The sequence below is a fragment of the Abramis brama genome (assembly GCF_963993115.1).
Source record: "Abramis brama genome assembly, chromosome: 4".
In the NCBI taxonomy this organism is placed as follows: domain Eukaryota; kingdom Metazoa; phylum Chordata; class Actinopteri; order Cypriniformes; family Leuciscidae; genus Abramis; species Abramis brama.
This window is the reverse complement of record NC_139966.1, coordinates 9,722,578-9,749,926: the sequence shown is the minus strand read 5'-3', so window position 1 is coordinate 9,749,926 and position 27,349 is coordinate 9,722,578. Positions and strand designations below refer to the sequence as shown.

General features: G+C 38.2%; 1 protein-coding gene across 1 annotated transcript; it reads left to right on the top strand.

The window, feature by feature from the left end:
• The first annotated feature begins 3,007 nt into the window (after positions 1-3,007).
• Positions 3,008-27,349, top strand: LOC311081663 (tripartite motif-containing protein 16-like). Its single transcript, XM_084112273.1, has 6 exons — positions 3,008-3,931; positions 8,010-8,105; positions 8,192-8,425; positions 12,688-12,850; positions 13,001-13,048; positions 25,614-27,349. Exons 1-6 carry the CDS (start codon positions 3,362-3,364, stop codon positions 26,144-26,146), a joined length of 1,644 nt encoding a protein of 547 aa, XP_083968399.1. The 5' UTR covers positions 3,008-3,361; the 3' UTR covers positions 26,147-27,349.

Genomic DNA, 27,349 nt, shown 5'->3' with positions numbered 1-27,349 from the left:
ATGTCGATAAAGCATTAATTGTTGGAGATTTTAACATACACGTAGATAATCCAAATGATGCGTTAGGGGCTGCGTTTACAGATTTATTAAATTCCTTTGGGGTCAAGCAAAACGTAACTGGTCCCACTCATCGTCTTAATCATACGCTAGATTTAATTATATCACATGGAACAAATACAACCGATATAGATATTATACCGCAAAGTGATGAAGTCACTGACCATTACATGGTCACTTGCATACTACGTACCGCTGAAATTTGTCATGTTGCGCCACGTTATCGACCAGGCAGAACAATCCTTCCAACAACTATAGATAGATTCTCAAATAGCTTACCTGATCTATCTCAGCTGCTTAGTGAGCCCAAACAAACAGATGAACTAGAGGAAATGACTAGCACTATGAGCACCATTCTCTCTAGTACATTAGACATCGTTGCACCAATTAGATTAAGAAAGGTTAGAGAGAAAACTAAAGCACCTTGGTACAACAGTGCTACGCATGTTCTAAAGAGAGAAACTCGTAATTTAGAGCGTAAATGGAAACAAACTAATTTAGAGGTCTTTAGAATCGCGTGGAAAGACAGTATGTCACGTTATAAAAAGGCCCTAAAAGCAGCCAGGGCTGAGCATCTCCGCAAACTAATAGAAAATAACCAAAACAAACCTAGGTTTTTATTTAACACCGTGGCTAGACTAACAAATAAACAGACGACACCCGAACAAAATATCCCGTTACAGTTTAGTAGTAATGATTTTATGAATTTCTTCACTGAGAAAATAGAAAGCAGCAGAAATTCAATTGTAAATGTACAATCTTTAATGGTGTCTTATGATTCAGCCTCAATTATCGCCCCTCAAGAAAAACTACAGCGCTTTGCAACCATAGGACAGGAAGAGCTAAATAAACTTATCATTGCATCTAAACCAACAACGTGTTTATTAGATCCAATACCAACTAAACTACTGAAACAAGTGTTACCTGTAGTGGAAGAGCCTCTTCTCAATATTATTAACTCATCTTTATCCTTAGGTCATGTTCCAAGAATATTCAAGCTGGCAGTTATAAAACCTCTCATTAAGAAACCACAATTAGATCATAATAACCTAGCAAATTATAGACCAATTTCAAATCTTCCATTTATGTCTAAAATTCTAGAAAAAGTGGTGTCCGCTCAACTGTGCTCTTTCTTACAAGAAAATGATATCTATGAAAAATTTCAGTCAGGATTCAGACCGCATCATAGCACAGAAACTGCGCTCGTTAAAATCACAAATGATTTACTTCTAGCTTCTGACCAAGGCTGTATCTCAATACTAGTTTTACTTGATCTAAGTGCTGCGTTCGACACTATAGATCACAAAATACTCTTAGACCGACTACAAAACTACACTGGTGTTCAGGGACAGGCATTAAACTGGTTTAGATCGTACTTATCAGACCGTTACCATTTTGTCTGCGTGAATGGGGAAAAATCGAAGATAACGTCAGTAAATTATGGTGTACCGCAAGGATCTGTGTTAGGCCCTCTGCTATTTTCAATATATGCTACCACTTGGTAATATTATAAGAAAACATGGAATTAATTTCCACTGTTATGCTGATGACACTCAATTATATATTTCATCACGACCAGATGAAAACAATAAATTATCTAAATTAACAGAGTGTGTTAAAGATATAAAATACTGGATGACATGTAATTTTCTGCTATTGAATTCAGATAAAACGGAGGTATTACTTATTGGCCCAAAAAACTGCCCACAAAACCTCTTACAATACAACTTTAATTTAGAAGTGTGTCCTGTTACTTTATCCTCTACAGTAAAAGACCTGGGTGTTATATTAGACCGCAACTTGTCTTTTGAAAATCATATTTCATATGTTACAAGAACAGCCTTTTTCCACCTTAGAAACATTGCTAAGCTACGTAACATGCTATCTGTTTCTGATGCAGAAAAGTTAGTTCATGCATTCATGACCTCGAGACTAGATTACTGTAATGCTTTATTAGCTGGTTGTCCTGCATCCTCAATAAACAAGCTACAGTTAGTCCAAAATGCAGCCGCTAGAGTTCTTACTAGATCAAGAAAATATGATCATATAACACCAATTCTGTCGTCTCTACATTGGTTACCTATAAAGTTCCATATCAATTACAAAGTATTACTACTGACCTATAAAACCCTAAATGGTTTAGCTCCTGGGTATTTAACGGAACTTCTATCACCCTACAATCCATCGCGCTCTTTAAGATCACTTAATTCGAGGCTTCTGGTCATTTCTAGGATATCTAAGTCCACTAAAGGAGGGAGGGCGTTTTCACATTTAGCTCCTAAACTCTGGAATGGCCTTCCTGATATTGTTCGAGGCTCAGACTCGCTGTCCCAGTTTAAAACTAGATTAAAGACGCATCTCTTTAGCCAAGCATTCACATAATACCTACCTTTTAACTACAGTTGAATCAGATTGAATGCATTAATATTACGAACAGCAGCTACGCTAATTATTTCCCATCTGCTTTTCTTTTGTTATCTCGGGACGCCAGTCCCGAGGTAAATACAGATCGTCAGCTCCAGTTTGTATCCAGCCTCTCATGGAAACTACAGATTCTCCAACACCCGTGAAGAGACGACTAGAAGCATGTGAAGAGACGACTCGACGCTGGCGATATGTTTATGCCCTAAATCAATACATGATTAACTAACTGTATTTCTCTATTTTACATTTCTGAAATGCACTTTCTGTAAAGCTGCTTTGAAACAATATGTATTGTGAAAAGCGCTATACAAATATACAAATTTGAATTGAATATTTGTACACGCTATATATATATATATATATATATATATATATATATATATATATATATATATATCCGTGTTATTGTCTTTCTTTTACCCTTTTTATAAATGTGCTAATCTGTATAAAATGTTAAGGAAGCACTATTACGTAAGTTACGTCGTGTAAGCGTGAGGCTAAAGCTGATGGTATTTCCGGGCGCCCTCTCTCTTTCGCGGGATGTCATGGTGATGAGAGGCACAGATCTGAGTTTCTCCTTGTTAGAAGTGTCTGATGGAGTATGTTATATTTTGATACAGAAACTGGAAGAAGCAGAGAGTAAATCACATCACAACTGCATCATCGTGTCTGATCTCTTTTATTAAGAAGAAAGCACAACGCAGACGGAGACCCATTACACCAGGAGTGAGGAACCTGCTTTACAGATTTGCAGACACGTGTTTTTCACACATCACTCAAACACAGAACCAGGAAACAGGAAACTCTTCTGTTCAGAGAAACTGAAACTGAAGTGAAGTTGAGCTGGTGTGTGTTTGTGTCTCTGTATTCAAGCAGTAAAATGGCAGAAGCCAGAATTTCTCAAGATGAGTTCCTGTGTTCAGTGTGTCTGGATCTCCTGAAGGATCCAGTGACCACTTCCTGTGGACACAGTTTCTGTAAGATCTGTATTACAGGCTGCTGGGATCAGGAGGATCAGATGAGAGTCTACAGCTGCCCTCAGTGCAGACAGACCTTCAGTCCAAGACCTGCTTTAGCTAAAAACACCATGCTGGCTGAAGTGCTGGAGAAACTGAAGACTAAACCTCCTGCTGACTGTTACGCTGGAGCTGGAGATGTGCAGTGTGACGTCTGTACTGGAAGAAAACGCAAAGCCGTCAAGTCCTGTCTGGGGTGTCTGGAGTCTTACTGTCAGAGTCACCTTGAACAACATGAGAGTTTCTTTAAAAGACAGAGACACAATCTGACAGATGCCACTGGACGACTGCAGGAGATGATCTGCCAAACACATGATAAACTCCTTGAGGTTTTCTGCCACACTGATCAGAAGTTTATATGTGTGCTGTGTACGATGGATGAACATAAAAACCACGACACTGTATCAGCTGCAGCTCAGAGGACAGAGAAACAGGTATGCACTATAAAGTAGACACTGATGAAATAATGTTAACACTATATTGGCACCCATATGATCAGGTAACATCATCCACACTGCAGACGTCAGCAGAAATGAACAGAAGTGGACTTTCACTGCTGAGTGTATTTGTGCTCTGCACTGAACTTAACAGAAAATATGGTGAAAATGCACCATAAACATATTTATCAACACAAATTTTGTAAAACAGGCTTTGATGAAGCAACATAAAATAATTGAAAATATTCACAGATTGTTTGACAAAATATAGGATCTGTCAGGGCAGGACACAAGGGGAACATTTGATGACGATCTGGCACAGGACTTCTTCTTCTTCTTCTTCTATAATTTTATTGGCAGTTTGCAGTCAAAGTGCATTACCGCCATCTACTGGGCTGAGGTGTGATCACATAGGGATGTCAAAAAAAAAAAAAAAAAAAAAAAAAAAAGTAACTAAATAAACAATAAATAAAGCTTCAGCTGGCGCTGCGTGTTCAGCTCCTCCAGCTTCCACTCTTATAGCTCCTCAAACTTGTAACAATATTATTAAATAAATAAATAACTAAATTCTTCTTGCTAGTTGGCTTTCTTTAGTCAAGTCAAGTCAAGTCACCTTTATTTATATAGCGCTTTTTACAATACAGATTGTATCAAAGCAGCTTCACATTGAAAAAATGAAAATAATACAACATAGTTTGTTTCTAGAAGAAAATTGCATCATTGTCTACCCTAATAAGGCAGATCAATAATATCGTTGAATATTAAATGTCCCCAACTAAGCAAGCCAAAGCCAAGGCAACAGTGGCAAGGAACCAAAACTCCATCAGGTGACAATGGAGAAAAAAACCTTGGGAGAACCCAGGCTCAGTCGGGGGCCAGTTCTCCTCTGGCCAACGAGCGAACAGTGTATGATTATGATCCAGGCAGCATTACGGGTCAGAAGTCAGATTGGTCGTGTCGATGAGGCCGGCACTTCAGGGATGCGTCATGGTTGGGTCCACGTGCAGATCCACCATCTAGTCTGGATACGGCCAGGGTCCACCTCACTTCAGTACTGCGTTGTCGTCGTGTCCAGGCGCAGGTCCTTCATCGGATCTGGATACGGCCTGGATCAGGCGGACTGCGGTAAACCTCGGTGTAAGCAGAGAGACTAATATTAACGTAGACGCCATTCTTCTTATGATGTAACGAGTACATCAGGATTCATGGGAAGTGTTCCCGGTTCCGGCTGAACTAATCTATGCAGCCTAATATGGAATTATAGAAGTCTATAATGTGTTATGTGTATGCTAGGTCAAAGAGATGTGTTTTTAGTTTAGCTTTGAACTGACAGAGTGTGTCTGCTTCCCGGACAATGTTAGGAAGACTGTTCCAGAGTTTTGGTGCTAAATAGGAAAAGGATCTACCGCCAGCAGTCGATTTTGATATTCTAGGTATTATCAACTGGCCGGAATTTTGAGATCGCAATAGACGTGAAGGACTATAATGCGTTAAGAGCTCGCTCAAGTACTGCGGAGCTAAACCATTTAGTGCTTTGTAAGTAATCAGCAATATTTTAAAATTTATACGATGTTTAATAGGCAGCCAGTGCAGTGTTGACAGAACTGGGCTAATATGGTCATACTTCCTGGTTCTGGTAAGAACTCGAGCTGCTGCGTTTTGAACTAGCTGTAGTTTGTTTATTAAGCGTGCAGGGCAACCACCCAGTAGAGCATTACAATAATCTAGCCTTGAGGTCATGAACGCATGAACTAATTGTTCCGCATTTGTCAATGAGAGCATATGGCGTAATTTAGATATATTTTTAAGATGGAAAAATGCGGTTTTACAGATACTAGACACGTGACTTTCAAATGAAAGATTGGTATCAAAGAGCACACCCAGGTTCCTAACCGACGACGTAGACTTAACAGAGCAGCCACCGAGTGTTAGACAGTATTCTAGGTTATTACGTGAGGAAGTTTTTTGTCCAATAATTAGAATCTCTGTTTTTTCAGAATTTAGTAGTAGGAAATTACTAGTCATCCAATTTTTTATATCAGCTATGCATTCTGTTAATTTAGTGAATTGGTAAGTTTCGTCTGGGCGTGAAGAAATATAGAGCTGAGTATCGTCAGCATAACAGTGAAAATTGATTCCATGCTTCCTAATGATATCTCCTAATGGTAGCATGTACAGAGTGAACAGCAGCGGTCCTAGTACTGAGCCTTGTGGTACGCCATACTGAACTTGTGATTGATGAGACATCTCTTCATTTACTGCTACAAACTGATAACGGTCAGATAAGTATGATTTAAACCATGCTAGTGCAATCCCACTAATCCCAACATAGTTTTCAAGTCTATTTAAAAGAATGTTGTGGTCAATGGTGTCAAACGCAGCACTAAGATCGAGTAACACTAATAGAGAGACACAACCACGATCTGGCTCCCGGCAAACATGTGACTATGGTCGCTGGTGTCTCTATTTTCACGTTCCGTGTAATAGAATCGCCAATAACTAGGGCACAATCAACACAATTCTCAGTGGGTGTTTCACTGAGTGGGGAGAATCTGTTTGATGTTGTAATCGGAACGGAAGAGCGGTGTTTTGTCCCGCGACTACAGCGTCTCACCGTCACCCAATTGCCCTGCTGCACGGGCTCTACTTCAGCCGGAACCGTGTTATGTACAGAGGTCACTAAGCTAGTCGCATCCAAAGCAGTATCTAAAGCCCTTGCACTCTTACAATTAACCTCGATTAAAGTTTGGATGCGTGTTTCTAGTTCTGAAATCTTCTCCGCCAGCCTAACTATCTCCCTGCATTTATCACATGTAAAACCTGTGCTGGCAGAGAAGGCTATGCTATACATGTTACATGAGGTGCAGGTGACAATAAGAGGAGATGACATGACTCACCGTGTCTGTTGACTGATACTCACCACAGGTTTTTGATGAACTTGTAAAAGGCGCGAGAGAAAAATAAATAAATAAAGAGCGCACAGAAGACGCGAGCGCGCTAGAGAATAAATAAATAAATAAATAAATAAAGAGCGCACGGAAGACGCGAGCGCGCTAGAGAGTAAATAAATAAATAAATAAATAAAGAGCGCACGGAAGACGCGAGCGCGCTAGAGAGTAAACAAATAAATAAAGAGCGCACAGAAGACGCGAGCGCGCTATAGAGTAAATAAATAAATAAAGAGCGCACGGAAGACGCGAGCGAGCTAGAGAATAAATAAATAAATAAAGAGTGCACGAATGGCACGCTAACAAGCTAGCGTGTTGTGCTAGATTGAAGCTAGTGGTGTCAGGTTAATGTGTGATGTTGATTAAGTAATATTTAGCAGTATAGATAACAAGAAATGATAATAAATAATGATTAAAACAGAAAGATACGAATCTTACAGATGCAAACTAGTGCAACGCAGCAGCAGCAGCAAGGGAGACAAGAGCAAGCAGCAGGGTAGGTAGACAGGAGCAATCGATCAAAAAAAAAAAGATAATTAATAATAACTTTAAGATAATTAATAACTGCCCTAACTGTGGACTGTGTGCTGGTTACACTCAATAAATTTCCCATGGTTAACTCTCTGTCTATTGCTCTCTTCATATTCTCCCTTTCTCTGGTGTATTGTGTACAATCTATAAGTATATGTTTTACATTTTCTCTGGCACAGGACTACAAACACAAGGAGAATAAATAGAGAGCAAACAAGGCAGGTGATTAGGGAAAACAGGTGGGGCAAATGAACCAATGATCAGGTTACAAAATGGGTGCATGTCATTTAGCACAAGACAAAACATAACATGAAAGCTTGCGGTCGATAGAAACATGAATTGCGTGGAGTATGTCTGAATCACGGCACAGAACCGAAACCAAACTAGACGTGAGTGCTGTTATCCGAACACCACGCTTCGGACATGAAATAAAGCACACAGACAAGAGACCGTACGCTCACATAAAGACAAGACAGTACAGGAGTGTCAGGGCTCTGGCACAAAACCAAGAATAATCTAGACCAAAGTGACAGAAGCCTGACAGATATAGTGACAGCAGTATAAACTGACATCTCTGTTATTGATTTGTGGTGCAGAAGCAGCTGAAGGAGACGCAGAGGTCGTTCCAGCAGAGGATCCAGCAGAGAGAGAAAGATCTTCCGCAGCTGAGAGAGGTTGTGGCGTCTCATAAGGTGAGTCTGGAGAAGAAGAGAAGTTTGAGAAGTCTCAGTCAGGACTCACTGAAGCTCACTGTGTGATTGTGATGTGTATGTAACAGCGCTCTGCACACACAGCAGTGGAGGACATTGAGAGGATCTTCACTGAGCTCATCCGCTCCATTGAGAGAAGCCACTCTGAGGAGACACCGCGGATCAGAGATCAGGAAAAGACTGAAGTGAGTCAAGCTGAAGAACGACTGGAGCGACTGGAGCAGGAGATCAATGATCTGAGGAGGAGAGACGCTGAGCTGGAGCAGCTTTCACACACACAGGATCACATCCAGTTCCTGCAGGTAACAGAGATCTAGAAGAACAGGGCCATAGTGGACTTGAGCAAGAGACTCACAGAGAAACATTTCATTAGAGCAGAATGAGCTGTTGACTGAAGTGTTGTCAGGAATTCAGTTTGTTGTGTTATATTCAGTGAGGAAAATAATTATTTGAACACACTGCTATTTTGCAAGTTCTCCCACTTAGAAATCATGGAGGGGTCTGAAATTGTCATCGTAGGTGCATGCCCACTGTGAGAGACATAATCTAAAAAAAAAAATATCCAGAAATCACAATGTATGATTTTTTAACTATTTATTTGTATGATACAGCTGCAAATAAGTATTTGAACACCTGAGAAAATCAATGTTAATATTTGGTACAGTAGCCTTTGTTTGCAATTACAGAGGTCAAACGTTTCCTGTAGTTTTTCACCAGGTTTGCACACACTGCAGGAGGGATTTTGGCCCACTCCTTCACACAGATCTTCTCTAGATCAGTCAGGTTTCTGGGCTGTCGCTGAGAAACACGGAGTTTGAGCTCCCTCCAAAGATTCTCTATTGGGTTTAGGTCTGGAGACTGGCTAGGCCAAACTCCACTAGTGCAAGGAACAGTTCAAAACTCTAAAACTTTTTTTAAACCAGACTTTCCCTTCTGATTTCTTACATCATGGTGCAATTGATGGTACCAATTTTGAGTATTGTTCACCACAGTTGCTTCAGGTGATCTTCAAATCTGATGGATATGCAGTTTCATAATTGAATTTGAAAATCATCCTGCCTAATCATTCACATAAAACAATACATTGATTTAAATTTTGTAAGACACTTTTTGTTTGGAAAAGCAATATGCGTGGGGGCGTGATCATAAATAATGCTGTGATTCACACCTGAGAAGACAATGACCCGAATAATGAGCTGCATAATGAGCCTTTCATTCAGGTGTGTCACTGAGAGGGCATGACCCTCCCCGATAATTTATTGATTAGCCTACTTATGTACTGGTTTGCGCTTGGCAAAGATGTTCAGATAGCCATTGTTTTTTTTTTTAAACCATAAACTCTTGCTTTCTCATCTTACTAGGGCTGTAACGATAGACCAAACCTACACGATTCGGTTCGTATCACGATTTTTGATTTTAGATTTGAAAAAAATCATGTTTTCGGTGCTGATGCGGTGTGACTCGTTCAACATGTGGTTGGCGCTGCCAACAAAGCATAAAAGCTGTCACAAAGAACCGGCAAAAGTAATGATTATTAATATGTCAAATATAGCAAGGAGACATTTTAATTGTTTATTAATAAACAAGTGTTTTCTGTGTCGACTGCAAAGATGAAGTTGACGATGCGTCGCGATCTTCTCAGAATGCGCCAGAGAGAAATGCACATTTCATAAGCAGAAAGCAGTCTGTTTTCCTTCGTTTTGAATTGTTCTGTTTAAAAGTAGACATTTCAAGCTTTCTATATATTTCTCAGGTCTGTGAGGCAAGTAGCATAGCCTACCTTACGCTGAGTTTCGGTTCATTTATGAGACGAGTACAGTTCACTCGCCCGCGCCTCCGTGATTATCTATTTTCTACTATATTTACTTCTTATTTATTAAATCCAGATGAAACATTGATTAAAATTAAGATACAATTAATAAAAAAAACTAAATTCACTTTAAAGAAAGGCTTTGTGCTTTCTGTTTGAGGTCTCTGTGAAATTTTTAAAGTCGCTTTCAGAGCAGTCGTGTCCGTAATGGAGAACTGTCACGTCCGTAACATTGTTTTTTTTTTTCACATAGGCTAAATGCGAACACGAAAAATAAAATAAAAATAATATGTTCTGTGGAGGCCGATCTTTATTCATCCGGTGGGTATATATCTTTTGGTTTGCACAGTGTAATTTATAGAATTACTAAAACATATTTTGCCACCTAAAAGTTAAAGATTTTTTTGTGTCACGTCACATGTGTATTTCCCTCATATTAAATATTAAACGCATGTGTAGAGTGATATTTTTCTAATGTCTTGACTCCTTTCAGACGTTTCAAAATATTGGTATTAAATGCATTTTCTGAGAATTTATATTTCAAGTTTTGACTGCAAATGTCACGTCCATAACACTGGAATCGCCCAATTTTAACGAATTTATCCTCAACTAGTTTTTGTGGTGTAGGCAAGGGCGTAGATTTGGTTTGAACATTGGGGGGGGTTGAAAAATTATTCTGCATATTTTTCATGTGATCATGGTATAAATATTGGGGGGGTTGTAATGCATAGATTTAAATATTGGGGGGGGGGGGGGGGGGTTATCTCCCCCCTAACCCCCCCACAAACTACGCCCCTGGGTGTAGGTCTACGTATTTTATTATGTTAACTTAAATAATACTAATAGTAATTTAAAGATGTGGTAGCCCTACATCTTACACATCGTGGAAACAAAATAAGAATGGAAACTAAAATATGGTAGTATCGCGCATTCTATCAGCTGTAGTTCTGGCGCCTCAGTCCCAATACTGTAAAACTCGACGTATGCGACATCAACATGGAGCTAAATGGAAAAAAATAGCACCAAACAAGCCACTTTGAAATGTTGCTGTTTTCATGTATAGAAAAGTTGGGTGACCCTCCCCCTAGACTAAAAAAATTTGGATGACCCTCCCCTCAACAAAGAATAAAAAGACATGACCCTCCCCTATTTTCCTCCGGTGAATAAATACCGAATAAATACCCTATTTTCCTTCCTTCCATAAATACCGAACGGTCCCTAAATCAATGTTTTTTTTTTATGTGAATGATTAGGCAAGATGCAACATCCATTAGTCAAAAGTCTTATTGACACATATTTAGTATGTGTTTTGTGGCCTTATTTCAGAAACTTTAATTTTTAGTTTTTTCAATAACCATCCATACACATTATTCTCTCAAAAATACAAACATCTACATACACGTTGCTCGCATATTATGGTAGCCCTGTTTGTGCTAAATAGAGTGTAATTACACCTTTGCCATTAATGTTTATAAGCAACTGAAAAAAGCACAAATGTCAGGGCATTTCAGAACATCTCAAGCACCCCGAAAACACCTTAGTGTCACAGTTGTGTTCTGTTTAGTTTTTCACTGGACTTGTTTACCTGTCATTATGTCACGTGTCTTCTTCACTGTCATTATTAGTTCAGTTGTATCACCTTAATCTAGTTAATTATCATCTGTTCCACCTGTGTTTCTGTCATTAGTGTTCATTAGTATTAGCATTTAAGTTCCTTCAGTTCAGTCAGTCTTTGTCCGTTTTAAGTCTTAGTTAGTGTGTGTGTGTACATCCGGTCTGCCTGTACCTATTGGAATTATATTGTAAGTAAAAGTTTGTATTGGAGCCTTTTGCCTTATCTTCTGACTGCACCACACCCTGACACTTAGAGGGCTAAGAAGCATAATTGATTTGATTTCAAGTAAATAAACATTTATGAATGACTCACAGTCAGGAATTTATTTTATGATTTACTAAATTAAATTTTTAAAGAGAATATACATCAAATTTGTAAGTCATTAGCACACCACTTAATTTATGAATGTAAAGTCATGTTTATAAATTATTAGTTCATCAATAACTAAAAACGTGTAACTGAACATAATTGTAAAGTGTTAGCAGATAAAGTTATGATTATTAAAATAATTCATATAAGATAGATTTTGGTATATTACTGACCTTTAGGTTTTATTTCCACATGTTAATGGATCCCTTTCATGGTTTCTGGAAAATTGTGGGTTTTTTTTGTTTTTTTTTTGTTTTTTTTTTAATGTGATTATAACGAACCCAACATGTTATTTTGCTGTTGCTGTCATTAATTTTTTAATATATAATTTCAATATACGCTAAATATTTGCATTCATAATCGCAGTCTTTCTAATAACCTTTAAAATGATATCTTTATTATGCTAACATGTGTCTTATGCTTAAATGTTCTTAGCACATGGTGATTTTCTGCTAAAATGCAGTGTCATTATGTTACCGTGTTAACCATTTCACCAGTGTCTAGAAACAGCCCTCAATGTGACACCACTGATGAGCTTGATCTGTTACATTTATGAAGATGCTTTATCATCCAAATGATTTCTTAGAAAGTCCACAAATAGTGTAAATGGCAAATGCCAGAATTTGTAGATCTAATGTCATACAATGAATATAAGAAGGGCTAGATTGACGAGAGTTACTAAAGATTAACAAGAGCCGCACAAATCTGACAGTAGTGCAGGTTATTGATGAAGTGTGGAGGTGATGAGCTTTGATTTCTGTTTTCTGTAGAGTTTCCAGTCTCTCTCAGCTCCTCCTGAATCTACAGACGTAAATGACAATCCTTTCAGTTCTCTCTCCTCTTTTGATGATGGAGTGAGAGAATCTGTCCTTCAGCTGAGAGACAAACTGGAGGATTTCTTCAAAGTGGAGCTGAAGAAGATCTCTAACAGAGGTAAAGTCCAGGAGATTCTGCTCTCAGAAATGCTCCTCCATCATCTCATATCCTGTAGAAGATCATATTAGAAATGTCTTAGGAACAGATGCAGGGATCATTTTCGCTCGACATGATAATCACACTCTTCATGTCTGTTGATTTCCACAGTCACTTCCACCAACATTGTTCCCAAGACCAGAAACGACTTCCTACAATGTAAGTCACTAAGAACACAAGCAGAAAAACTCACTGAGTGTGTTCATGTTCTTCCTGTAGAAGGTGAAAGAAAACATGACAGAAGTTTTAGAGTTGATCATGTAAATGATGATTTGCTCAGGATATCTGGTATACTGTACTGAGACACTGCTGATATATTGAACATGAAGAGTTCAGATACACTGAAAAAAATAACACTGAGTAACACTTTATTTTAAAGCCACACCGCGGAACTTTTGCGGGCGCTAGACCTGTAACTTTCACGTCTAGCGCCCCTAGAGGCCACAAGCGCCGCAGCACTGTCGCAAAAGTCTGCTCCATGAGTATATCAGAGCCTATGGTCACGTGACGGCCGTAAAGCGAAACGTTCTCCAGGTCACATGACCTGGCCAACGACGGTCCGTCTTCTCCAATCTTACATAGGCGGTATTTCACGAGGGCAACCCCGCTTGGAGCATTAATAGTGTCAAACGCTGTATATTGGCCTGAGGAATCATTTAAACTAACTTGTATGCGTCAACTCTTTAGGTCACAAAGTCCGCGGTGTGGCTTTAAGGGTCCATAATTATGTGGTAGTTAAGCATTAAAACACACATAGTTAATGGTTAACTTTACTTAAATTAAAGGCATATTTGCCATTATATATGTGGTAGTTAAGCTTTAACAAACCAGCAATTAATAATGAACTGAACATATAAGGGCCCATTAGCATTATTTACAACTTATCAAACATTTGAAGGATAAATAAGCAGAAATAAGCCAATAATGTTATGTAACTTAATAACTGAATGTATATTCATGTTGTCCTTGTACATTCGGATAATTTGTTTTCTCGTTTTTGTCTTCGAAATGGAAATGGAAAAATGAAGAAATCGTTCATTTATCACATATTCAACCCTTCTCATAAACACACATAAATAAATCTAGCTTCATTATATATATATATATATATATATATATATATATATATATATATATATATATATATATATATATATATATACATATACACAACACACTTTGTTCGAATCTTCCAAATGGAAACACAATAAAATGGATAAACAGCTTGAATATTTAATCTCTACATAAGCGGGAATGAAATGCTCCTTTCCGCTGATTTGTCAACCGAAGATAAAGCGGTGCTGTCATCAGCTCTTATTCAGCTTCGTGCAACAGAATAATAGTCATCTGATACAGTTGTATTACAGTTTATTGCAACTACATTTAATGTCTTTTGCATCTACAGCCACACTAATGAATGGCTCGACATAAACCGTACTGAGGCAGAGGCTTGACAGAGCTTTCTTCTGTATACACACATTTGCGTGCCGTGAAATTAGTTTATTGTATTAAATATTAACTGACGTTGCATCTGCTCTCATAACTACCCCTAGCTTACATATTTGGCACACCACCTGTTTTATTTAGCTGACCAACTCTTGAAATCTGTGTGTCTTCAAACTACTCTGTTGAGTGAGTGATTAACCAGCCATACAGCCTTTTATTACTGAATGAATCAGCGTTTCGAGCTAATCGATTAAATAAAATGACTCAGTCCTTAACACAGTGACTTGCTGCCACCTACTGGTGATATTTCATAATCGTTTCATCTTGTAATTTATGTAATAGTTCTGTATTCAAAACGTTGTTTAAAACAAAAAAAAATCTTTGTATTATGCATTTGCAGTTGCTGTGTAAATGCATTTATTTAAAACTCTGAGCAGCATTAAATTGTGTGCATACATCTAAAAGCAACTTCAGACGCTGCTTTTATGCCACCTCTGCAGCACAAGATGCCTTTGGTTGAAACAGCCTATAGACGAATCCGGCGAAATTACCGGAAGTAAGCGGGCGCCATAACTGAGCTGTTGCTGGGTAGCGTTGCGCCATTGCATCCTATTGGTTTGGTTGCGTCCACTGGAATAAACAGCCCGCGATTTACGACTGTCACTAACGTTACATCTACAACTTTCCTATTCTTCCTCTGCAGAGTTATTTGTACAGTATGAGTGTTGTTAATGGTCTGTGAAAATCGGACAGGTCCTTTTAGAACTATGTGTTTATCATCTGGTAGAGTGTGCATTATTTGACCAACCCATCCGGAGCTCAGATAATTTTTTTGACCCTCTATCAGTGACCTGTAGTTGGCATTTTGCAAATACTCTTGAATACCTTTAAAACAACAGAAGGGGCGCGTTGGGGCAGTAGTAATTACTGTTATGTCTGTTGTTAATGTTTGATTTGCGTGACTCTCACTCTGAGAACCAACAACGTTAGCAGTTAGCTGTACCTTACCCTTTCCTTTTGAAATGTGAAAATGAGCTAAATAATGGTCACAAATGAAAAACATGAATTTGTTTATTTGATATCATTCATTTATTTTTTGTTGCCAAATGGACAGATCTTTTTATAGTTTCCTCGTTAGCTAGCATAGCAATTGCCAAGCTATTTTCATAAATAATCTGTAAGATCGTTTGTACCTTCATCTGTGACTGGAGGCCACTGTCTAACATCATCAACCCAACAAGTCATACTGCCTGGCTGTAGCTGTCATCGAGGGTGCGTTATCACGGAGGTTTGTTTACATACCAGTAACAGCTCAGTAATGGCGTCGCCACAAGATGGCAGCCTACACAGAACGCTCGTCGGATTCGTGTATAGTGTCAAACTCAAATTTCATTGACTACATTTAAGAGTTTCAATTTAAATATGTTATGGGCCTATATATTTAATAAGATTAGAAAAAAAATTGAGGTATCTAGGCTTAATTTCTGGCAGTAATAGATGACAATAAATATAAAAAATACATTAAATATATATATATAAAAAAAAGAAGTGTTATTTCATAGTCTACCTTTGAATTGATTCTGCTCTGCGTTTCACTACAATGTAGCTTGTGCATTCTCTCCACTCTGTCCACTGCATCGCCCAGCTTTGGCACACAGATTTTGAGAGTTGGTCAGCTAAATAAGTAAGCTAATAAGTTTGCCAAATATGTAAAACTAGTTGTGAGAGCAGATGTCACGTAAATTAATATTTAATACAATAAATTTGTATTTCACGGCACGCAAATGTATGTGTACACAGAAAAAAGCTCTGTATAGTCTCTGCTCCATTACAGTTTGTGTCGAGCCATTTATTAGTGTGGATGTTTAATGAGAAAGAGATTAAATGTAGTTGCAATAATAGTCTTGGGTTACGACTGTACCTGCGACCTAAGACACTTAGGAAACACCTCATTGTGACAGGTATCTGAAGCAACTGTCAAATCACAGCAATCATATTGGCCAGCAAAACCCTATTACATCATACTAGTGCAACCAGGAAAGATATAAGGGGTGCCTAAAGAATGTCATCCACTTATCGTTTGAGGGGACTGTGCAGGCATCCCAGAGGCATGGCAACGAGATGAGGTGTCTCGTTCCCTATTCTCAGGGAACAAGGGTTACAGTCTTAACCAGTGTTGTGCAAGTTACTTCCCAACTGTGATACATTATAGATTACTTGTTACTGTTATTTAAAAGTAATTCTTTACCTTACAATATTACTGTCTGAGAATTTTAATGCGTTACATTACTCCTTTATTACTTTTGAGTTACTTTCACCAAAATGACTACAGAAGTAGAACTTAACATTCTAAAATGACTAGGGATGTAACGATATGCGATTTAAAACCGAAATCGCAACACTCAGATCCACAAACCTGTGTCGCGGTGTGAGAAGACAGAATTGCGACACACACCTTCCAACACCCAGAGTTATCCTTTCCGTCCAGATCCAATGCTACCACATCTTTAAATTACTAGTAGTAGGATTTGAAGTTAACATTATAAAATATGTAGACCTACACCACAAAACTAGTTGAGGATAAAATATTATATATATACAGTGAGGAAAATAAGTATTTGAACACCCTGCTATTTTGCAAGTTCTCCCACTTAGAAATCATGGAGGGGTCTGAAATTGTCATCGTAGGTGCATGTCCACTGTGAGAGACATAATCTAAAAAAAAAAATCCAGAAATCACAATGTATGATTTTTAACTATTCATTTGTATGATACAGCTGCAAATAAGTATTTGAACACCTGAGAAAATCAATGTTAATATTTGGTACAGTTGCCTTTGTTTGCCTTTACAGAGGTCAAACGTTTCCTGTAGTTTTGCAGGAGGGATTTTGGCCCACTCCTCCACACAGATCTTCTCTAGATCAGTCAGGTTTCTGGGCTGTCACTGAGAAACACAGAGTTTGAGCTCCTCCAAAGATTCTCTATTGGGTTTAGGTCTGGAGACTGGCTAGGCCACGCCAGAACCTTGATATGCTTCTTACAGAGCCACTCCTTGGTTATCCTGGCTGTGTGCTTCGGGTCATTGTCATGTTGGAAGACCCAGCCTCGACCCATCTTCAATGCTCTAACTGAGGGAAGGAGGTTGTTCCCCAAAATCTCGCAATACATGGCCCCGGTCATCCTCTCCTTAATACAGTGCAGTCGCCCTGTCCCATGTGCAGAAAAACACCCCCAAAGCATGATGCTACCACCCCCATGCTTCACAGTAGGGATGGTGTTCTTGGGATGGTACTCATCATTCTTCTTCCTCTAAACACGTTTAGTGGATTTATGACCAAAAAGTTCTATTTTGGTCTCATCTGACCACATGACTTTCTCCCATGACTCCTCTGGATCATCCAAATGATCATTAGCAAACTTAAGACGGGCCTTGACATGTGCTGGTTTAAGCAGGGGAACCTTCCGTGCCATGCATGATTTCAAACCATGACGTCTTAGTGTATTACCAACAGTAACCTTGGAAACGGTGGTCCCAGCTCTTTTCAGGTCATTGACCAGCTCCTCCCGTGTAGTTTTGGGCTGATTTCTCACCTTTCTTAGGATCATTGAGACCCCACGAGGTGAGATCTTGCATGGAGCCCCAGTCCGAGGGAGATTGACAGTCATGTTTAGCTTCTTCCATTTTCTAATGATTGCTCCAACAGTGGACCTATTTTCACCAAGCTGCTTGGCAATTTCCCCGTAGCCCTTTCCAGCCTTGTGGAGGTGTACAATTTTGTCTCTAGTGTCTTTGGACAGCTCTTTGGTCTTGGCCATGTTAGTAGTTGGATTCTTACTGATTGTATGGGGTGGACAGGTGTCTTTATGCAGCTAACGACCTCAAACAGGTGCATCTAATTTAGGATAATAAATGGAGTGGAGGTGGACATTTTAAAGGCAGACTAACAGGTCTTTGAGGGTCAGAATTCTAGCTGATAGACAGGTGTTCAAATACTTATTTGCAGCTGTATCATACAAATAAATAGTTAAAAAAACATATATTGTGATTTCTGGATTTTTTTTTTTTAGATTATGTCTCTCACAGTGGACATGCACCTACGATGACAATTTCAGACCCCTCCATGATTTCTAAATGGGAGAACTTGCAAAATAGCAGGGTGTTCAAATACTTATTTTCCTCACTATATATATATATATATATATATATATATATATATATATATATATATATATATATATTTATATATATTTTATTGAGTAAAATATAGCAGACAATAGATAATCAGGACACGTAGGCGCTGGCGCGTGAACTGGAGCTTGTCTCATAAATGAACCGAAACAGCGTATAAGGTAGCCTACTTGTGTTGAAATAAACATATCACTCTGTATTACTCCTTCAAAACTTTATTCTAGCACAGAGCACCAATCCATCTAGCCAGTGCTTTAAATTACATGAATACATTATTATTTTTTTTATTTTATTTTTTACAAATAACAGTCCAAAACGATGTAAAATAGACTGTCATTTCCATAGGACATTTGTAAATCAAACGGCTTGTGGTAAAACAAATCGTCAGGTTTTTTGAGTACAAGACTGTTCTCCTGTGCAAGAACACTGAAAGCATGAAAATGTTCAGCCTTCTCTGATTCCATACATGACGCCAAAAAGAAAATTCAATCCATAATAAAAATTTTAACAATTTTTCCAAAGACAGGTGCATCATCAACCAAGTCTAAGCACACAACAAGACCACTATGATACTTCGTACCATGACACTTAACCCACGGTGTGACCGTTAATTCACTTGAGAGATCAATGTGGAACTGCTCAGAAATAAAATCACCGTTTTCAAGGTCGGACAACAATTCTTTTGAAAAAGGGCCAGACTCAATACCTTTGATAGTACAGTGCTCCCAGTGATAGGCAATGGCTAGCTGTTTTATTTTTTTGTAAGTGATTTGGTCAGGTTTTTGACATTTTTAGATTTTTCTTAAAAAACCTGTTTTTCTTCATACTAGGGCTGCTCGATTATGGAAAAAATCATAATCACGATTATTTTGGTCAGTATTGAAATCACGATTATGTAACACGATTATTTCACATGACTTTGGGAACGTGTTGCATTTATTAAAAAGACACGGTAACACTTTATAATAATGTTAATTAGTTAACATTAGTTAATGTATTAACTAACATGAACTAACAATGAGAAATACATTTGTTACAGTATTTATTAATTTTTTTTTATGTAAGTTTATAAAAATACAGCTGTTCATTGTTGGTTCATGTTAGTTTACAGTGCATTAATGTTAACAAATACAACCTTTCATTTTAATAACGTATTAGTAAATGGTGAAATTAATATTAACTAAGATTAGTAAATGCTGTAGAAGTATTGTTCATTATTAGATAATCTTAACAAAGTAGTTAACTAATGAACCTTATTGTAAAGTGTTACCAAAGACACCTTTCAACATTTCTTAAAAAATCGAAATTTTAACATTGATTGTACTTTTAGAACTATTAAAATAAATAATATATAACAGATAATACTTCAATGAGTATTTTAATAATTCCCGCAGGTCTACCACTTAAAATGCGGGAAATTCCCCCGCAAACATTGATTCACTTTAGCATGTAGATTGTATGAGTAGCCTAAATGAATCCACACAGATTATAAAATCAAATCAATCATTTTAAAACTTTCTCCAAGACGCAATTTCACAAACCGCGTGAGTGTTCAGCGGTGCTGCGTCTTCTCTCTCTCTCTCTGTCTCTCAAAATGCGCTGGACAAGGCAAGCGTTGAAACGCGTTTAGGAGTCGGGACATGATAGAATTGTCACTTGTACAATCGGCCAGCATTGCATCGTAACTAAAGTCTATAATTTTCACTTCTTTTTAAGTTTTATCAGTTTAAACATTCAAGCTGAGAGAGTTTATGGCATCGGGAGGGGCGGATGTGCGTGTGCGCGCGTCATTCAGAACACAAGACAAAATAAGAGCGTTCTTTCGAAACAGAACATGGCAAAATAATCATTTTTACTCGATTATACTATTTTGGTGATCGTTGGGAGCAGAAATCGAAATTCAATTAATTGCACAGCCCTACTTCATACCTCATAGTCCATTCATGAATTAATGGACCAATTTGCCTGATGCATTCAGGGTAGTGAATCATAAGGTGGTGCTTTGGAATCAAATTCCTAGAAGGGTACAACTCCTTGAACAATCGATGATACCCACTATCAGTTGCTTCAAAAATATTGTCATTCCTTCAGAGATGCAAGGAGAAATTATAATGTTAACAATATGTAAGAGGAGCAACATCAAATGCCAGTGCTTATCCCCCTCTGGTACTACATCTCCAAATATGAGAGGGATGTTCCTAATGAGACACGATGTCTGACTTGCGTTGAGTCCAATGCTGTTTCCAGCTTGTTGAAGGTTGACCTTAGTTGGGTGATTATTTTTATCCAAATAGCCATAGTTGTGAAGGCATTCAATCTTTGAGGAATGGAATCGCCAGAAATTAGATTGCAACTCATGTATTAAAAAAGCAGTTTCACTTCATACTGTGCAACTCCCTCCAGGATATCATGCATAATATCCAGCACAAAGTTCTCTGATACATTAAAGTAAGTCAAGGTATTGAGTACAGAATTTCTTTTAATACCATAACAGGAGTTTTCATTAGCGTTGTCAGCTAGATACTTATAATGTTCCTCATTTAGGGGATGAGAAATTGAACAGGTGTTCCTAATAATCCTTTAGGTGAGTGTATATCATAGACTGTAAAAAAAGATGGATGACGCCCCTTCGCTCTCTTCCATTGATGAGAACTGAAGCCGCCAGTGTCCCGATATGGCGCTGACATATTGGAACTTGAGTCTGCGCAGTAGCGATCTCGGGACCAGACCTGCGCAGTAGTGAGCAGGAAGTAAAGCCGCGAAGTCAACACTCCGCCCTCACTCTCGTCGAGAGAGTGCATTCTGCACACTTTTTTGAAAATTGATTGCAGTACGACAAGAGGCTTGTTAAAATAAAGTAAATACAATCTCCTCAGTCCTCCGAAGATCCCGAAATAAATGTCTGTTGGTGCTTCAATGACTACTTCGCTCAGAGAACCTGTCAATCACAGCTGTCAATCATGACGTTACACCACCGCATCACGTAACTAACTAAAAACCAACTTATTTTTGAAACAGACACTTGAACTTACATCAGCGTGATAAAAACGACAGCAAATGAAAGAAACCACCTTTGGAAAAAAGACATTTGAAGTGTATTTAATTGTTTAGTTGGTCTCACGTCCCGTTGACTAACACGGGGAGGCGGGGCTTATGACCTATACTAGGAACAGTCACCGGGGGGCGATCGAGACGTTTTGGCTTCACTTTTCAGGGTTTGTGCGGCACGCTTGGTGTATATAGTTGGTTCACAGTTGGAAACACAGTTGTTGTTGGTTTTTTCACAAATTGTGCTTGCAAATTGTATAATATCCAAGGTAAAGATTTTTACTAATTGTGCAGTTAATTGTTCTCATACTGTATTTTCAGAAAGTTTTGGAATATATTCTCTACCCAAATGTGTCACTAATAAAACACAATAAAAATAATTTAAAGAGAAGGCTTATATTGACCTTTTAAGATTTTGTTTACATCTACCTTGTATATACATATTTGCTATTTTATTAAAAATGTTATACAATTACAACAACAATTACAATTTTAACAATATTTCCAGTGTAATTTTTCTTTGTAAAAACTAAAGTATACATTTTATCATATTTATTTCAAAAGTTAGGGATTCATTAGTTTTACTCATCTCAGTATATCAATCGAGTTTGGTAAAAGCTGTTCATTCATTCACACACAAAAACACGATTCATTTTGAAACAGTATTTTTCCAGCTGTAGTAGCCACACAACAGCATGCATCTGTGCATTCATTCATTCACACACACACACACACACACACACACACACACACACACACACACACACACACACAAAAAAAAGCGATTCATATTTAAACAGTATTTGTGCCAGCTGTAGTAGCACCACAACAGCACGCATCTGTGCGTTCATTCATTCACTCACAGAAACGCGATTCATAAACATGTCTTTTTGTGTGTACATACACTATTGCGATTAGAACAAAGCAAATATAGAACTGACCTATTCCTCAGCTGATCCGTTGATCATCGAAATGAAGCTTCCAGCACTTCTGAGGTCAATTTTTTCAGGATTATTATTAAGATAGTATTATTCCTCACAGCGTCGTAAAGTACATGACTCCGATAAATCGCGGCGTCGCGGTGTGTGTTATCCAGCTGATGTGGGCGTTTCACAGGTTTGCCTCAGATTATTTGCGTTTGAATAGCGTGCGCTCTCCGTGGGTGGGGTCACATTAAAACATAATGAGCTGAGATGAGAACGACATCTCTCTCTTTTCATACATGTTACATAAACTGAGAATATTAGTTTTTTATATAAATTACTTCATTTAAAAGAAGATAATTCAAGCTTCATGCCTGTGTGCCTGTTTGACTGAGTATTCGCTGAGTTATAGTTCATTTTCGGACGCATTTCAGAATGGATTTCACTGACAGAGAGAAAGCAAAACTCGCATCATGTTTATTTTTCTTCATTTGACAAAAAGCACAAAACTTTGTTTTTATTGTGAGTACACACAAAAAAATACACACTTAACAGGATCGATTGATGTATGGCACGACTGATGTAAGATCAAATCAACAGAGTATTTGGACTCTCTTTTACACTGATGAGAAAAAAAGCGAGTGTATCGCGCCGGCGCGATTGTCGACCCCAGGGGTTTAAGCTTCATGCATGTATTTGTAAACATATCTTACATTTTTAAAGGAAAACATTTCCTTTTTTCACCATTACTCACTGTGAAACCATTTAAGCCCATGTTATGTTCAATGAGGAATCCTTCTAATTGCAAAATTTTATACATTTTTCAAAAGTGTTTAATGATAACATTTCTTTGTGTGCTTTAACCTTACTAACCTTTTAACCGTACTTGCACACAAATCAACACATTAATTCAAATGAGATAGAGCCTGTTTTGTCCTAAAGTCCTTTATGTATAACCGGGCATAATTCGGGAGCCAAGCTGAGTTAAGGCTTGAGATTCTGGGCATGGAGAGGTCCCAGAGGGACCCTACATTCCCCACAGTCCTGAGCCCCTGGGATCTGAGATACCGCCACTTCCAGTCCAGCTTTATCTGGGAAAAACTCAAGACCCAAGTCGAGTTGGGGCTCTGGACTCCGGGCATGAAGGGGTCACCCAGTGGGCCCCCTATGCTGGGTTATTGAGCCCTAACTCAACTTTCTTCCCGAGATATGGTCACTTCCTGTGGAACTTTGATCGGGCATAACTCCAGAGTCAAGCCGACCTAAGGCTGCATACTCCCGGTGTGGGGTGCCCTGTAGGAGACCCCCACCCCCCCAAAACCTCAAAGTCTGATGCCCCAACTCGGCTTCCTTCCCGAGATACACCCGGTTAAACTTCCACCTTTGACCAGACATATCTCGGGAGCCAAGCCAACATAAGGCTCAAGACTCCCGGTGTAGGGGGCTTACTAGGAGGCCCTCCTAAGCCCGGAATATGGAGCCCCAACTCGGCTTGGTTCCCGAGATACATCGGGTCAAAATAAATCCAAATCGGGCTAAATCGTCATCTTGCCTCCTGCGTGATGGTGGGTTTTCTGACGTACATTTACAGTGCATTTGGCTTGTTTTGTTCATATATCATGTCACCTGCTCTGTTGGGGGGTAATTCATGTACGCTATATTGTAAAGTAGCAGCATGTCTTACTTGCTCACAGCAGCATGAAGTGTATGTTTTGGCAGTAGCAAGACCCGTACTTGCTCTGCTGCAGCAGCAATAACCTACATCAGCAGCAATAACCAACAGCAGCAGCAGCAGCAGCAGCAGCAGTGTAAAAGATCTATTCCACCAAGACCAAACATATTACCATTGTCAGATCCATTACCATGTCAAACACTCTGAGGGATGTCATGCCAGAACACTATTTAGAGTATTAGTAAAGTATTGGTAGATTATTAGTTTAGGGTTCGGGTTAGTAGAATAAGTTGACATGTTGTTGCATATTCAGTATAATGTCCAAAGTCGACTTTTGAAGTAAAGTGTCACCCCTTTTAGTCATTATTTACAACTTAAACAGTAGGATTAGGATTTGGTTGAGGGTTAGTTGCATGGAACTATGCATAATTTACTGTTATTACTATGGTAAGTACATGTAACATATGTAATAAGTGTAACCAATATGGCTAATATTCCGTAACTAAATGTTCAGTTAATCATTAACTACCAGCGTGTAAATGCTTAACTTCCCACATGATTATGGACCCTTAAAATAAAGTGTAACCTAACATTGATTCAACTTGGTTGCACTTGTCATTTCTTTGCCAAGAAAAATATTGGAGCTAGTTGTTTTTTTTTAATTTTTTTTTTTTTTAAAGATTGAACAGACAAAATGTCTATTTGAGATGTCATAATTTGAAATTATTCTGTACACTCAAAAATAGTTTGTTCAATGAACTAAATTAAATTAAGAACAACTTTTCCACACAATTAGTTTAGGTCTGTACAACAAGACTAAAACAAGTTCATTTAAACAAAAAAATGTTTTATTGAACCAACCAAATAGATTTAAGTTCCTGATCTAGATAATAACTAATGCTAAAGACACTTATGTTTATTGTAATTGTGTGTAACATACGGGATGAGGAAGTAAGAAGAGACTCGTCTCAGTGCTGGCATGAGTGCAGTTTTTCCTCATTGAGTGAAGTGACACACGTGATGTTTGTGATGTCCTCCCACAGCCTGAACACAAACACTGACATACCTGAAACTCTTTTACATGTCAAACAGAACTGAACATTAAACACTAACAGGCATTTTCCTCAAAAACACATAAAATAGCACTTAATATCAACATCTACTCTCCTGATCAAGACCTATGCAAAGCATGCTGGGAACTAAAAATCCACAGCCCAGTTTAAGTTAATTCAACACTAGTTATTCAGATAGTTCATATGGATCAAGTAAACTTCAGTTTTACGTATTCAAGTGGATTTTACACAACAAAATAAGGTATAGACAAAATGTTCAGTAATTGTGTGGTTTTAACTCTTTGTAATTGTTTAACAAGCACCAAAAATAATTTTTCGATGTACATTAAAAGATCAGATTCATAATTCCTGATGTGTGTTTTCTCTCCATCAGATTTCCATCAGCTCACTCTGGATCTGAACACAGCACATAAACTCCTTTGTCTGTCTGAGGAGAACAGAGTGATTGCTAACATTAACACAGAGCAGCCGTATCCTGATCATCCAGACAGATTTGATGTGTGTCGTCAGGTGTTGTGTAGAGAGAGTGTGTGTGGACGCTGTTACTGGGAGATTGAGTGGAGTGGTGATTATGTGTGTATATCAGTGTCATATAAGACCATCAGCAGGAAGGGATCGGGTAAAGAGTGTCGGTTTGGATCTAATGATCAGTCCTGGAGTTTGATCTGCTCTTACTCCAGATACTCATTCAAACACAATAACACAGAGACTAAACTCCCTGTAAAGTTCATCAGCAAGAGAACAGGAGTGTGTGTGGATTACAGTGCAGGAACTCTGTCCTTCTACAACATCTCTGAGACACTGAGCCTCATACACACAGTCCAGACCACATTCACTCAACCGCTCTATCCTGGGTTTATGGTTTATTCTAGATCATCAGTGAAACTTGTTGATGAATCAGAATAGACTTTAGAGAGATTCTACACATAATACTTTGAGTTTCATGATAAATCAGTGACTGTCACACACTGGCTTGACTAGATAATCCAAGATAAGAGGCTTGATGCAGAAAGACGATGAACACTTATATTTAATAAACATCAGGGATAAACCCAAGCAGGAAATGTTAAAACAAGACAATTAACATATAATGACTGACTGTTTAAATACACAAAATAACAAGGGACTAAATTAAGGACAGGTGATGGTGAGAAGTTGTCATAGTTACAAACAAGGGTTGCTATGGAAATGGAAACACAGGAACCAGGAACTAAACCACAGGAACTGAAAACCAGGCACAACAATAGAAAAGGAATTCAAAATAAGAGTCCATGAAGACCGAGACATACAGGTAATCGTGACAGTAGCAGTACGATATTATAGAGTCTCTTACTTTCTCTTCATTACATTAATTGTTAAGCTAAATTGAAGAAGATATATATATATATATATATATATATATATATATATATATATATATATATATATATATAATATATACACATCATTGTTAAATAAAGATATTTGAGATAAAAATGCAGCCGATTGGTTGTGAGCACATAGTGTAACCTGGAAGAAACAAGGAAGCTGACTGGCCATTGAAACTGCACATGGCACATAGAACCAGGTGTGTGTGATTACTAGCAGGCAGAGAGATCTTTGTTAGCAGTGGATGTGCTTCTCCTACCCAAGTTGGTGGTTTTAGTGTTTATACAACCAAAGGAGAAAGATTGCTAATCGGCATTGTGACAATTGAGTTTGGACTAAACCACATGCTGAGTTTGTTAAAAGACTGCTGGGAAAAGCCACAATGTGTTCATCAACTTGGAGATGCTACTGGTAGGACAGAGACTCAATGTGTATGTTTGGAAGGTGTTTGTTAATGCTAGCAGTTTTAACATCTAACATGCTAACTGGACATGTGCACTAAGTGAATTTGATTTCACATTGCTATTAAGTTGCTCTGTAAACTGCAAATATTTTAACAATGTTGTTTGTACTTTAAATATCCATGAATGCACATTTATCTCAATACTGTGTGTAGTGACTCATTTGTATATGTTTTCTGTATAGGTTATTAAGCGAACCATCTGAAATATCCATTGAAAACAAGTACACGATCAAGTCATTGCTGAGAGATTTTCAATAAATTGCTTCGATGATGAAGAA